Consider the following 12,570-nt stretch of genomic DNA (forward strand, 5'->3'; position numbering starts at 1 on the left):
GGATAGATGGTCAGATTCAGAGACTTGCAGTCAATTGCTTAATGTTCAAGTGGAGACTGGTGACAAGTGGTGTTCCTCAGGGATCGGTGTTGAGACCAGTACCATTTAACAACTCCATAGGCAACATGGACAGTGGGATCTAGTGCACACCCTGCATGTTTGTAGATGACACCAAGCTGAGTGGTGCAGTTGACACAACTGAGGGTTGGGATGCCACTGAGATGGACATGGACAGGCTCGAGAGGTGGGCCCATACCAGCCTCACGAAGTTCAGTAAGGCCAAGTACAAGGTCATGTACCTGGATCAGGGTGATCCCAAGCAAATACAGACTGGGGGGAGAATGGCTTGACACCAGCCCTGAAGTGAAGGATTTGAAGGAGTCAGTTGATGAAAGACTCAGTGTGAGCCAGTGTCAGCAATGTGTGCTTGCAGCCCAGAAGGGCAACTGTATCCTGGGCCACATCAAGAGAAGTGTGATCAGTAGGTCAAGGGAGGTGATTCTGCCCAACTACTCTGCTCTCATGAGATGCCACCTAGAGTACTGCACTGAGATCTGGAACTCCCAACACAAGAAGGACGTCAAGCTGTTGAAGCAGGTTCAGAGAAGAGCAATAAGCCACAAAGAGGGCTGAAGAACCACTCCTACAGGGACAGGCTGGAGGAGTTGGCACTACTAAGCCTGGAGAAGACCCTGGGGAGACCTCATAGCAGACTTCCAGTACCCGAAGGGGGCCTACAGAAAAGCTGGAGAGGCATAGAGTAACAGGATGAGGGGAACTGGTTTTAAACTAGATATAAGATAACTAGATAGAATAGATATTAGGAAGAAATTCCTTACTGTGAGGGTGGTGAGACACTGGAACAGGTTGACCAGAGAAGTTGTGGATGCGCCCTCCCCAGAAGCATTCAGTGCCAGGCTGGATAAGGCTTTGAGCAACCTGGTCTAAAGGGGCTGGAATTTGATGATCTTAAATCTCCCTTCCAATCCAAACCCTTCATAGAATGGCCTGGGTTGAAAAGGACCACAGTGATCATCTAGTTTCAACCCCCCTGCTACATACAGGGTCACCAACCACCAAACCAGGCTGCCCAGAGCCACATCCAGCCTGGCCTTGAATGCCTCCAGGGATGAGGCATCCACAATCTCCTTGGGCAACCTGTACCAATAAGTTACCACCCTTTGACTGAAAAACTTCCTCCTAATATCTAACCTAAACCTCCCCTGCCTCAGTTTAAAACCATTCCCCCTTGTCCTATTCACTATCAACCCATGTCAACATTCTATAATTCTATGTTTTTATAATAGGATAAACCACTATGATTCGTACATTATCAACTGACGTGAGAGAAACTTGAGACCCCCTGACTTGAGACAGCTTTAACAGGTATTTTTCTACTCTTTTATTATAAAGCTAGTATTTAAATGAGGCTAAAAAATACCTGATCCATTGCTGATCCAAACTAAAACCAGAGCCTTTCTGAGGTGCAGGAATGGTCATCACAGTATTACAACTTCAGTTCACCAAAGGGATCTCCTTATGAATTTTGCATTCTGTTTTAAGTATTAAAAAGTACTGTTTTTTCTGTTAAATTTTTCCTATCTTTGAGCAAAAATTCAATCAAAAACTCAAGAAAAAAACAACTGCACAAAAAGATGATGAAAATTATTTGTAGGATATCTGAAAAAACGTATTTTGGTTAATATATTTGGTGTTTAGCTTTAAATTTTGATACTACATTCACAGCTTGTAAGTAGGAAATACTACCATTATGTTATTACCTGTTTAATCCAGTGTCGATATTCATTAACACCAAAGGTTTTTTTCATCCAAAGGCCATATATATAACCAGAGATTCCCTTTAGCACCCATTCATCTGACCTATAATAAGAAAGAATCACAAATTATGGCATTTCAGAAGGTATTTCATAATGGATGGTATTTTTAACTAGCTCAAAATAGCCACAGGTTTCAGCAGGTTACATAACAATCTCTAAGTCAATAGGAGTCTGATGAGCTGTGAACCAATTTATGTAACTTGGCACCTGGGTGGGACTGATGAAACTGAAGAGCCAGTGAAAACTGAACTTCTACCACAGAAGCCTAGATTAAAACATAAAAGCAAACTACCTAAGCTGAAACCATAACAAAATATAGATATGGAAATTAATATGACTTCTAATCTACATGATCTTAATTTCTTGATACGTCTCTCAATGCAATGGAAAACATTTGGACAGCAACAAGACAAAATACCTATATGCACAATTCAATGGACACCCACTTAAAAACACCTTTAGACAGTTACGTCTTAAGAGAGAAGAACACGGAGAAAAAACACAAAATGAACATGAGCTAGAATCCAAATCATAGGAATGACAGATAGAGTATGATGAGGTGAACCTTAAGAGGACACAACAGGGAGTCATCACGAGATACAAAAAAAATCCTGCCATGACCATGGTTGTAAAGTAGTTATCAGAAGAAGAAAAATGGAAATTATTCTAGTGAAAACATGTTAGTTTCAGGTTTTTTTTAGTCAAGAATATTCTAGGACCTACAATTTTACCCTGGAAAGAAGTAGCAAACGCCTTGTCTTTGAAACACAAAGTGTATGCCAAAAGCTTTAAAATACATAGTAATTAGAACTATATGACAAAGTTTAGGGATATTTTCTGAGGGATAAAAAGTTACATGGAGGTTACCACCCCAGCAAACATGTCAATTTGACACTGATTTCTGCGTTCTCTCCTCACATACTTCCCTCTAATTTATTAGTTCTGCACTCAGCAAGTACTTTCTGCTCAGGATATATTTCCTTATTCAAAATAGCTGACAGAAATTCTCTGATCATAGTCCTCCATGAATTTATAGGTACCAATGCACAGTACAGCAGTGAGTAACAGTAATTTGAGATAGGACACATTCTACCACTAGACTTCTGAACATATACATCTCACATTCCTGTTCTAAGGGAAAAAAAAAACCCACTATACTGGATTTTCATTTACTAAGACGGTTTTACTACTCTTCTGTTTCTTCTACAGTTACTTCTTCACTTACACTTTTGGTAAAATACAAATGCAAAATGAATTTCAGTTCCCTAAATTTCCCACTTTTTCTAGGGAGTACCACAGCAAAATACTTACCAGGACATCCTGGATATAAAACACCCGAAAAACTGCTGGGCCAGGGCCTGTGCCAAGCACCTCCTTGTCAGTGGAGTTTCATCTATAATCATTGCGCTGTGCAAGAGATTTGTGCTGGACCCCCATAAAAAGAGAACAACACAGTATAAGCTCAAGCTCAAACAAAACAACTCCCCAAAAAAATAAATTAAAAAAAGACCTTGTTTTAAAAGCCAAAACAAATGCAGTATTTCTTTCACTGGTTTTCCAGCACGATATCAGCTTTTTTTTTTTTTTTTTTTTTAAAATAACATTAATCTAGGCAGATCTCCTGCTATTATATGTATACACATAAGTTTTCCTTTATAGAGCCAAAGTAGTTGAATTGGTGAAAATCTTTTGGATTCACAGTATCCTCTCCCAGCTGAAGAAAAACAAAACAATCAAATGTCTACATTTAACCTGATCTTAAATATTTCATGCATGGTGCTTCTAAATCAGAAAACCTCTGCCAATTTTTTTTTTTAAGATGTGCATCCAAAATCTTTAAATATATATATAATTAGAAATGCTGTTAAAAGTCTGTAATGTCAACAAAAGACAGCCTTGCCATAACAGGAAACCCAAAACTCAGGCTATAAAAATAATAACATCAGGTATTTCCCAATAGTCTTAGAGTTTCTATGCTCATGGATTTAAAAAGCATCATTTTCTCAAATACTAACCTGAAAATACTCATGGATGCATAAGCAGCTACTTCAACATATGCTTCATCAATAAAAACCGTCTTGAAGCAGGAGTATGGATAGCGGCAGGTAAGAATCTCCTCATAAAACTCAAAAACTTCATGAAGGTATGATGTTGTATGTTTGAGCAATGGAAGTAGTTGTGGCAAGCAAAAGTGAGTCACCTACAAAGGAAAAAATTGGTACAAGACTGGTGAATATCTTTAAATCCATTTACATCAAATTAACTACGTAACAGAAAAAAGGTACGACTACTACAAATCTAACAGCAAAGAGCACTTTCAAGTTGTGATAACAGTTATAACGGCAGAAAAGTGCACCGGAATATCCATCTAAATTGTGAGAGTAACAACAAAAAATTGTTTTTAAAAGTATGTTCAGTAACGGCATCTACCTAGTAGTGTTTGTCATATAACACGACACGAGACTTCGTAATCTTCAGGAGTATTATTTTTCTCTTACACAATAATGAATGAGACATATATCAGCTAGTGAAGCAGTGTAGTCATTTACAAGATGACCAAACAGAACTGAATCTTTGGGTAACCTTCAATAATACCAGCTTTCTCCAAAAGTTAATTTCAGCACAGAAATGAAGTTTAGAATGGTTTGTGATTTCAAGTCAACTTTATGCAACTCTACAGAAATGTATCAGTTTGCTCTCCTCAAATCTCAAGGACTGAATATTTTTTTTCCTTTTTTTCCTTTTTAAACAGTACCCATCTCTTTAATAAACAGAAAACGAGACACTTATGTAGGTTATTACCTCATGCATGTATGGATCAACAAGAATTTCAAAAGGTCCTATGGCCAGGGAGATGTTAGAAGCAGCAGTTGGAATTGCCAGCATATAATGAAACGTCTTCTTTCTCATGTCATGGGTATATACAGTTTCCACCAAATCTCCGTTGGAAACAGCCACCATTGCAGCATCCACAGTATACTCAAGTTTCCAGGTACACAACTCAGAATATGAGTCAACACAGGGAAACCAAAATCTAGGGAAGTCAGTGTGTGGGAAGGATGGTTAACGATTATGCTTCTGTTTCACAAATTATATATTTTTCAAGCTCCAAACTGTATTTTTTAATGTTGTCAATGCTGACAACCTTCTACTATACAATAATGTGTATTAATATATTGTGCTCTCACTATATCTCATTATATATTATTATATTATCATTATATATATATATAATATATATATTATTATCATTTTATTATATCTCATTATTTATAATACATTGTGCTCTCACAATGTGCTGCAGATTTCTTTGCCATTACCTCCTGAGCTACAATGACTAGAAATCCTGTTAGACGCTATTTCACATTGGTGAGTTCCTTTCAAGCAGAAATTAAGTTTTCAAATGTTCAGCCTCACCAAAAATTTAGGGAAATTTTATTTCCTACACTTTGAGATTAAATAGGAACTGCAGTCTAACACTCAAAGAGAATATTCTTACCTTGTAGAATTTTGATAGCCACATGAAAAGACATGAGCACCTCTTTCTGCCATGCTGCCCTCCATGTTGGGTACCACAAAATGAAGACCACCTTTTGGCTGGTCCAGAGAAAAATTTATGTGCACCTTTAGGACTTTCAATTCTGCAGCATCAAGACAGAAATTAGAGCACATACATTACTGATGCGAAAGTTATTTCAGAATAATAGTTGAGTTTCAGACTACTGGTCTTTCAAGTCTATCTGTTTGCTTCCTTCTCATCAACACAGAGGTTCAACTTACGAAGCACAATACAAGGACTTACAAAACTGGGACCTCTTACATTTAACTTAAAGGATTTGAATTTAGGAGAATTGTTATTAATTGATAAAAACTTCAATTGGAATTGCATTTAATCTTCCTTTCCCTCGACAGTAAAGAATCTTTATACAGTTGTTATACTCTTACCATAATTTTGTTTGCACACTGCTGAAGCTACAATACTGAAATAATTTTCTACTGAAACTGCACGTAAGAAGCACATTCTACAGAGATATGCTATTATAATTTGCAGTTTATTGAAATTCCTTATTATATTTAAAGTTTCTTCTGTGACTGAAATGTCTGCTTTTGTTCAATTTCACAGAATCTGGCCTATGAAGAGACAGGCAAGAAAAGAAATTCAAGCAGACAATGAAGTTTAGCCAATTTCTTTCTATACATTTAGATCGCCTATACAAACTCGCATCTTAATTCTGTGGCGTCTTAAATTAAGCTTTCAAGTAAACAGTCTCTTTACCATCAACGTGCTTCCACAACTCTGAAGGAACCTTAATGCAGAGTTCACCATTTCCAGCATCTGGGTCCACAGCACTGACTGCAGCAGCGTAGGCATTGGAAAAATAGTTGAGATTCCTCCTGTCAGAAATAGCCGTTTAATTCTTAAAGTATACAATGAACCCCAAAAAACAAAACAAAAAAAAACCCCAACTTATAAGCAACATAATTTCTATACCAAATTTATGGGTAAAAAGGAAAATACTTTTTGGTCCTTAGAAACAATTTAAAAAGAAAAGGCTGCAATCATTCATTTATTTAGGATGCAGTCAAATTTCTACAATAGTGTACAGCTGTTTAAGTGACTATATATTAGCTGACAGCACATTTCATTCTAAAGCAGTATCATTACTTTAGTTGTGACTTAGATTACCTGTTTTCCTATGAAATGAACAGGGACATACGCACACTTATTGTTACAAGCTGACTGCTATCTTCTTATTGTTCAGTATTATTATATTCACATACTGAAAAATTCACCAATCAAGTTCAGAAATAACTTTGCTTTTGCGTTTTTATGCTACAGCTTTCATATTCTTTCAAGATGGATTTTTAACTCGACAAAACACGGGCATGACATCTCTGTTAATTCTAATCCTCTAGCACACAGATTTCTCTCTGAGGAGAAAGCATTTCAGTTACTCATCACCTCTTCTTTCCAGAAGGAACTCCGAGCATTTAGCTGTGCACCACTGATGAATCCAGCAACTGTGGCAGAGCTGCAGTCAAGCATAAAGCTCTTTGCAGTGGTGCTCCATCACAATGGAGTAAATTAACTTTTGGCTGTAGACTCCATTCTTCCATGGAATCTCAAGTCTACACAGAGCAGACATGATCTCATTTCAGGATTTTACTTACTTTCATCTAACCACTCTGTTTTCACCACCCACAAAGAAAATGGCTTTCAACCCAAATTACAGTACCTGACTTGGAAGAACAAAGGGTAATTTGCTATGCCAAGACCATCCTAGAAGTCTATATATATCGAACACTGTGCTTTCTCAGCCTTACTCATCTGAGAAACTTAGCCAAACATTGATGGTAGGAGTACTAAACTTGTCTACTTAGTGTGAAAGCTTCTGAAAATAAACATTAGCAGTAAACTGGACTAAATACAGAAAGGCTTAAATCTTATATTTTATTACGTAACCACTATTTTTTTCATAGTTGAAGTGCACCTAAAGATAGTTGAATGTGCGTACTAGAATATACTTCAACTACAGTTCAGATGAATTCAAACCAACTTACATTTCTTAGGTAGAGATCGGGGAGTTGGTTTAACTCCCCGATCTGACTCACCAAGGGCTCAGAGCAGCGCTGATGCTGATGCTGAGGCACGGGAGACTCCCAGTGGCATCAAAACCACCCTAACACTGTTGTAAGCTAATTTGAAACAGCATCCAACGAAGGCAAACAAGTATCATTGGAGAAACTGTATTTAAAAAGACTACATGACTGAAAACTACCTTCTTAGTTACAGAAATTAGCAAGAGAAAACAGTAACACTTTATTAGATTATAAAGTCTCAAAGTTTCTTCACTTAAATGTAAACTTGTTCTGAAAATTCATGACTTTCAATAGGAGGCTCTTTTCCAGTACATCAGTAAGGATTTTTTCCAAGTTTGAGTCTCATGATGAACTTGTGGTTACATCTAAACATCAATGGATTCATAGACAGGAAAAGGTTACGATTTTATAACATGAAAAGTTGACTCCAGAGAGCTTAACATTTTATGGGAAACAGTCTTTTCTGATATTTCTATTTTTGTGAAGTGTTCCAGTTCAAATGGGTGATTCACCATAAAAGGAATCCATTAAAGACTTAGCGCCACAGACTAATCTTTTCATAGATTACACTACTCTCAGGATATGACCATTTTAAACAAAAACCAGATCATAAGCCAGAAGTCACATCCCAAGAAATAAACAAGTTTTCCTACAGGTAAGTGTGCATTGACAGTGAAAAAGCAGCATGAATTCCTGAGTTTTCCTGGTAGAGACATTTTATTAACAGAATAACACAAAACAGTGTTAATTACTGACCAAGTACATGCTGTTGTCTGACTGGAAATGAATAATCTTGTAAATTTTCTTTAAAGCTACTCACTGATTCCTAATACCTCCATGTCAACTTCCAGCAGCATACCTCACTACGAGGGACAGCAATGCTAAGTAACTGTTATGCAGAGCAAACAAACAGTTTATAAACATCTTTCTTCCTGCAGCATTTAGCATCAGCTTCATAAAATAAGATCTTTGTTCCATACATAATTCATTACTACATCTATTCTTGTACCATGCTTCCTAACTACAAATCAGTACTTACTTCTGGGGTCTAAAACATAGTACAGAACTGAAATATATTGCACGCTATATGTATACACATTATGCATGTACATTTCTTATTAATTTATTAATAAAACAACAATCAGAATCCATGTCACATTAAACAAAAGAACTTCTCTTGTCCACAGTTAAGTGCATGCCATCCCCTTTTACAAAACTTCTCTGCACTTCTGCTAGGAAAAGATTCAGCAATGACAAAGTGCATCATGAGTTTACAGCCAGAGGAGGAATGCTCCCAGTGGAAATAAAGGTTATGTATTGCAGCAGATCACAAAGCAGCACACACTCAGTTCAGCACTAGCTTGTCTGTTTTGTGTATAAGTTAAACGCTGATCCCTGACCTCTCAGATGAAAGAGTATTACAACACATGCCCCAAAGGCTGTCACAAAGATCTCTTCTGCAGCTTACTGCTGCTTCCACCTAAACCAACAGTGAAACTGGAGGATATCAAAATGTCCTTAAGAACAATATGCTTCATGTTAAAAAAAAGCTACGAAACAAGTAGATGAATTAATGACTGAACAGGTATACACTGCTCAAGGTTAAAATTATACTGAATGCAGCACGTACACACAGGAAAGCAGTATGTATCCATTAGTGAGCTCTACTAAGGTATGTCTTCCTATATAACAAAGCAATACTAAAATGCAATAATTTCTCAAACATGCACCACAGTCGTCACGAATGTGTGAAGCACATCCCAGCGAGAGCAGGATTACCACAAATTTCACTTATCAAAACAGAAGTCCTTTTAGCTGTGACCACTTAACAATACACACTCTTAAGGAAAAATAAGACAAAACAAAACAAACAGACACACAGAAGAATAAAATATCTCCTTTGTTCATTTTAAGTGCCAAGGGGCTGAGACATGAACGGTCGTCTCAATAGTCAAATACAGGCTGTGGGATTTCTGCATACTACACCTTGGAAAAATCAATTCCTTGTGCTGACAGAATCAAGAAGGCTACAATTCACAGTGAAAACAGGGAAGAGGACAATAGGAGTAGCTGTAACACTACAGCAACAGGTCTAAGACAAGACCCAAACAGACATGCTCCAACACTACTTGCAGGATGGAAGCAGTACTTAGAGGATTCCAAACTCTTCTCTAAATGCATGAGCTAAATGGGATTCTCTGCCACCTTGTGTACAGAGGGCAAACTTAATACACACTGTGTTACACTTTACAGCGAACTACTTTATAACTTCTCAACATTTCCATCAAGACAGTCAGGTGCTGACTGTTACAAAAGCAGCGATGCCTGGACGACTCAGGAAGAAATCAAAACCTGATGTATTTATGTAATAATCTAATAAGGTTTTCAGTTTTATCTGAATGATGTTTTAGACTGATGGACAAACTATCAGTGATGAAAGCTAAAAATAAGTTTTATGTACTAATTAAAGGTTTATATGAATAACACGGGAGTAATGAAAGACAAAAGCTTTCTTTAAGTTCTAATGGCAATGTGAAAACTACAGTCTGCTCTCAGCCTTGGCGTGTCTTACCTTCAGATCTCATAGAATCATAGAATCACCAAGGTTGGAAAAGACCTAAAAGATCATCCAGTCCAACCATTCACCTATTACCAATAGCTCCCACTAAACCATGTCCCTCAACACAACATCCAGCCTTTCCTTGAACACCCCCAGGGTCGGTGACTCCACCACCTCCCTGGGCAGCCCATTCCAGTGCCTGACCACCCTTTCTGAGAAGTAACACTTCCTAATGTCCAGCCTGAATCTCCCCTGCTGTAGCTTGAAACCATCCCCTCTAGTCCTTTACTGCTCTTAAACAGGATAATTTGAGGTAGAAATAAAAGTTTAACAAGACATGATGTGCCACTGTGCCATTGAGATGCTAAACAACGTTCTTCCTCCACAAAATGGTGACAGTTTCATGATTTTATCAATTATCTCTTCTGATTCCTTTCTTAACATAATGAAGAGCTATCAGTGTTTTAAATGCTTCTCTCTCACATCTTCCACATGACCACAGGAGGTTCCCTACTAACCCAAAGGAGTCTCATTTCATATCAGCCACTGTTAAACAGTTACAGCACTTTCAATGAAAGTCCTTTAGCAATTCTGAGAACTGTAAACTCCACCAAGCCATCCAATAGAATATGTGAAAACATGGACATACATTTCAGCAAGGTTAAAAGAGAACACACAGTGAACACAGTTCCGCTTCTCTTACCAAAAAAAGAAATGGACATGAGACTTAATGCTTCACAACAGAAGAAAACAGAACATCTATAAAGTTGTAAACACATCACTTACTGCTTTGACTCGTGGTGACAAACCTCCAACGTTGGATCATTATAGATGAAAGCCGCTTCCAAATCATTGACCCTTACTCTGTAAATCCGGCACTGTTTACTGTTCAGTTTGATTCTATTCAGGTTTGCAACCGTGGGAAATATTGTCAGTTCCACATAGCCCTATGAAAACACAAATCAGCACTTCCTTTAAGATCTTAGCCAGTCCATCAAGCAAAGATAAATTAAAAATAAATCTAATGCATTTCCAGAAGAAAATCACGGGTAAAATATTCATTTTGTACCTAAAAAATAGTATTTTATTGTAGATATCTAAAATACATTTTATTTCGTATAATCTAACAGGTGAATATTCCCAGTCAAAAAATAATAATAAAAATCAGAACCTGAAAAGGACTGATAACTATATTTATTTTACTGGAAAATATCTGCCTCTGCTGGCTACACATCAAGTCCATTTCCAACATTTTTCATTCCCATGTTTTAGGTTTTGGCATCTAAGCTTGAAACAATGACTCTAAGTAGACACCATTCAGCCATACATCTACATTCACAAATAGTCTCAAAGCCTTGAGGCCCCGTCAAATCTCATGAACTCACATGGAAGCTACAAATATCTTTATCCCTAACGTCAACTTATACTGTTAAAAGTTAATTCTTGACTGCAGATTGCTTTGTGGTATCATCAACTTTCCTTTTGAAAGCTTTGTTTTAAAAAGCTTTTCCTCACAGAGGTTAGAGCAATCACTATTACAAGCTGTTTCATTTGAGGCATCTCTACAAATAACAGACTTAAGAGAAAGTATAAGAAGCTGAAGAACGTAATCAGCTTGTGTGTGCAGCTGTTACTTCTAAAACCATGAAGGAAACCCACACTTTCTGTTTCTTCTTTCATATTTTATTAAAACATACTTACAACGACAGATTTTCTCTGAAAATTTATGTTGTTGATACAAACTACCTGGTGAGTCGTGCTGCAAAAAGGAGAAAATTAAATTAGTCAGGTCTTGCACAATTCTCAATATTTAAAATCATATTTCAACAGTTATAAACGAACACTGATAATACAGTATGTGGTGTAGACAAATTCTGCATACAGCATATATCTGTAAGGGGAGAATTTGCATTGGCCTAGTTATTTTAGCAATGGGCAAATAGCTGTGGCGTCCCTGTTCAGTGCAGAGGAGTTGGACTATATGGCCCTCAAAGGTCCATTCTGACTCTAAGGGTTTTGTGATTCTATGATCCTCATATTGGAAATGCCATGCAGCCCTAACAATTGCTATCTGCAGAACCTGCTAAGTTGCTTCTCTTACGTCATTTACATAAGTAGGTACTATGTAAAAAAGTCACTGTATGCATGTTTACAATTAAAATGTTATAATAATTTATTAAACAGTTGTGATATATTAATCAAGATCAAGTCAAACACATCCACTCAAGTTTTGAGCTGCGTATCAGAACTCCTGGTAAATAAAACTGTGATTTCCTAAGTGAGAGATAAAATAATAACTCCAACTTATTTAAACTTTCAGAACTTTTTCCTACATATTTTCTGCAGTTGACAGCATCTATTCAACACTCCACTGTACTGACTCAAGATACAGCCTTGTACTAAAGCAACTTTTACACCGTGTCACACATTGTACGAACATACCCATGACTGAACATTAAGAAAGGGCTTGGCTACAACTGAAAGACTTCAATGAAACTCCGACAGGAGAATTATAAAATCTAGCACCCAGTGAATTCAAACATCACCTCCATACCAAAATCCCTCCGATAC

The 12,570-nt window shown here is 37.1% G+C and overlaps 1 protein-coding gene across 2 annotated transcripts in view; it reads right to left on the reverse strand.

The window, feature by feature from the left end:
• TAF2 (TATA-box binding protein associated factor 2) overlaps positions 1 to 12,570 on the reverse strand; it is a 53,343-nt gene that overhangs the window by 39,425 nt on the left and 1,348 nt on the right. For both annotated transcript variants that reach the window (XM_015856197.2, XM_015856198.2), the window contains exons 2-9: positions 11,701 to 11,755; positions 10,786 to 10,946; positions 6,115 to 6,233; positions 5,338 to 5,479; positions 4,641 to 4,872; positions 3,854 to 4,038; positions 3,150 to 3,263; positions 1,782 to 1,881 (exon numbers count right to left, since the gene is read on the reverse strand). In XM_015856197.2, coding sequence (XP_015711683.1) covers positions 1,782 to 1,881; positions 3,150 to 3,263; positions 3,854 to 4,038; positions 4,641 to 4,872; positions 5,338 to 5,479; positions 6,115 to 6,233; positions 10,786 to 10,946; positions 11,701 to 11,755 — 1,108 coding nt within the window. The remainder of the gene's footprint in view (positions 1 to 1,781; positions 1,882 to 3,149; positions 3,264 to 3,853; positions 4,039 to 4,640; positions 4,873 to 5,337; positions 5,480 to 6,114; positions 6,234 to 10,785; positions 10,947 to 11,700; positions 11,756 to 12,570) is intronic.

Source organism: Coturnix japonica, chromosome 2 (genome assembly GCF_001577835.2).
Source record: "Coturnix japonica isolate 7356 chromosome 2, Coturnix japonica 2.1, whole genome shotgun sequence".
NCBI classification, from domain to species: domain Eukaryota; kingdom Metazoa; phylum Chordata; class Aves; order Galliformes; family Phasianidae; genus Coturnix; species Coturnix japonica.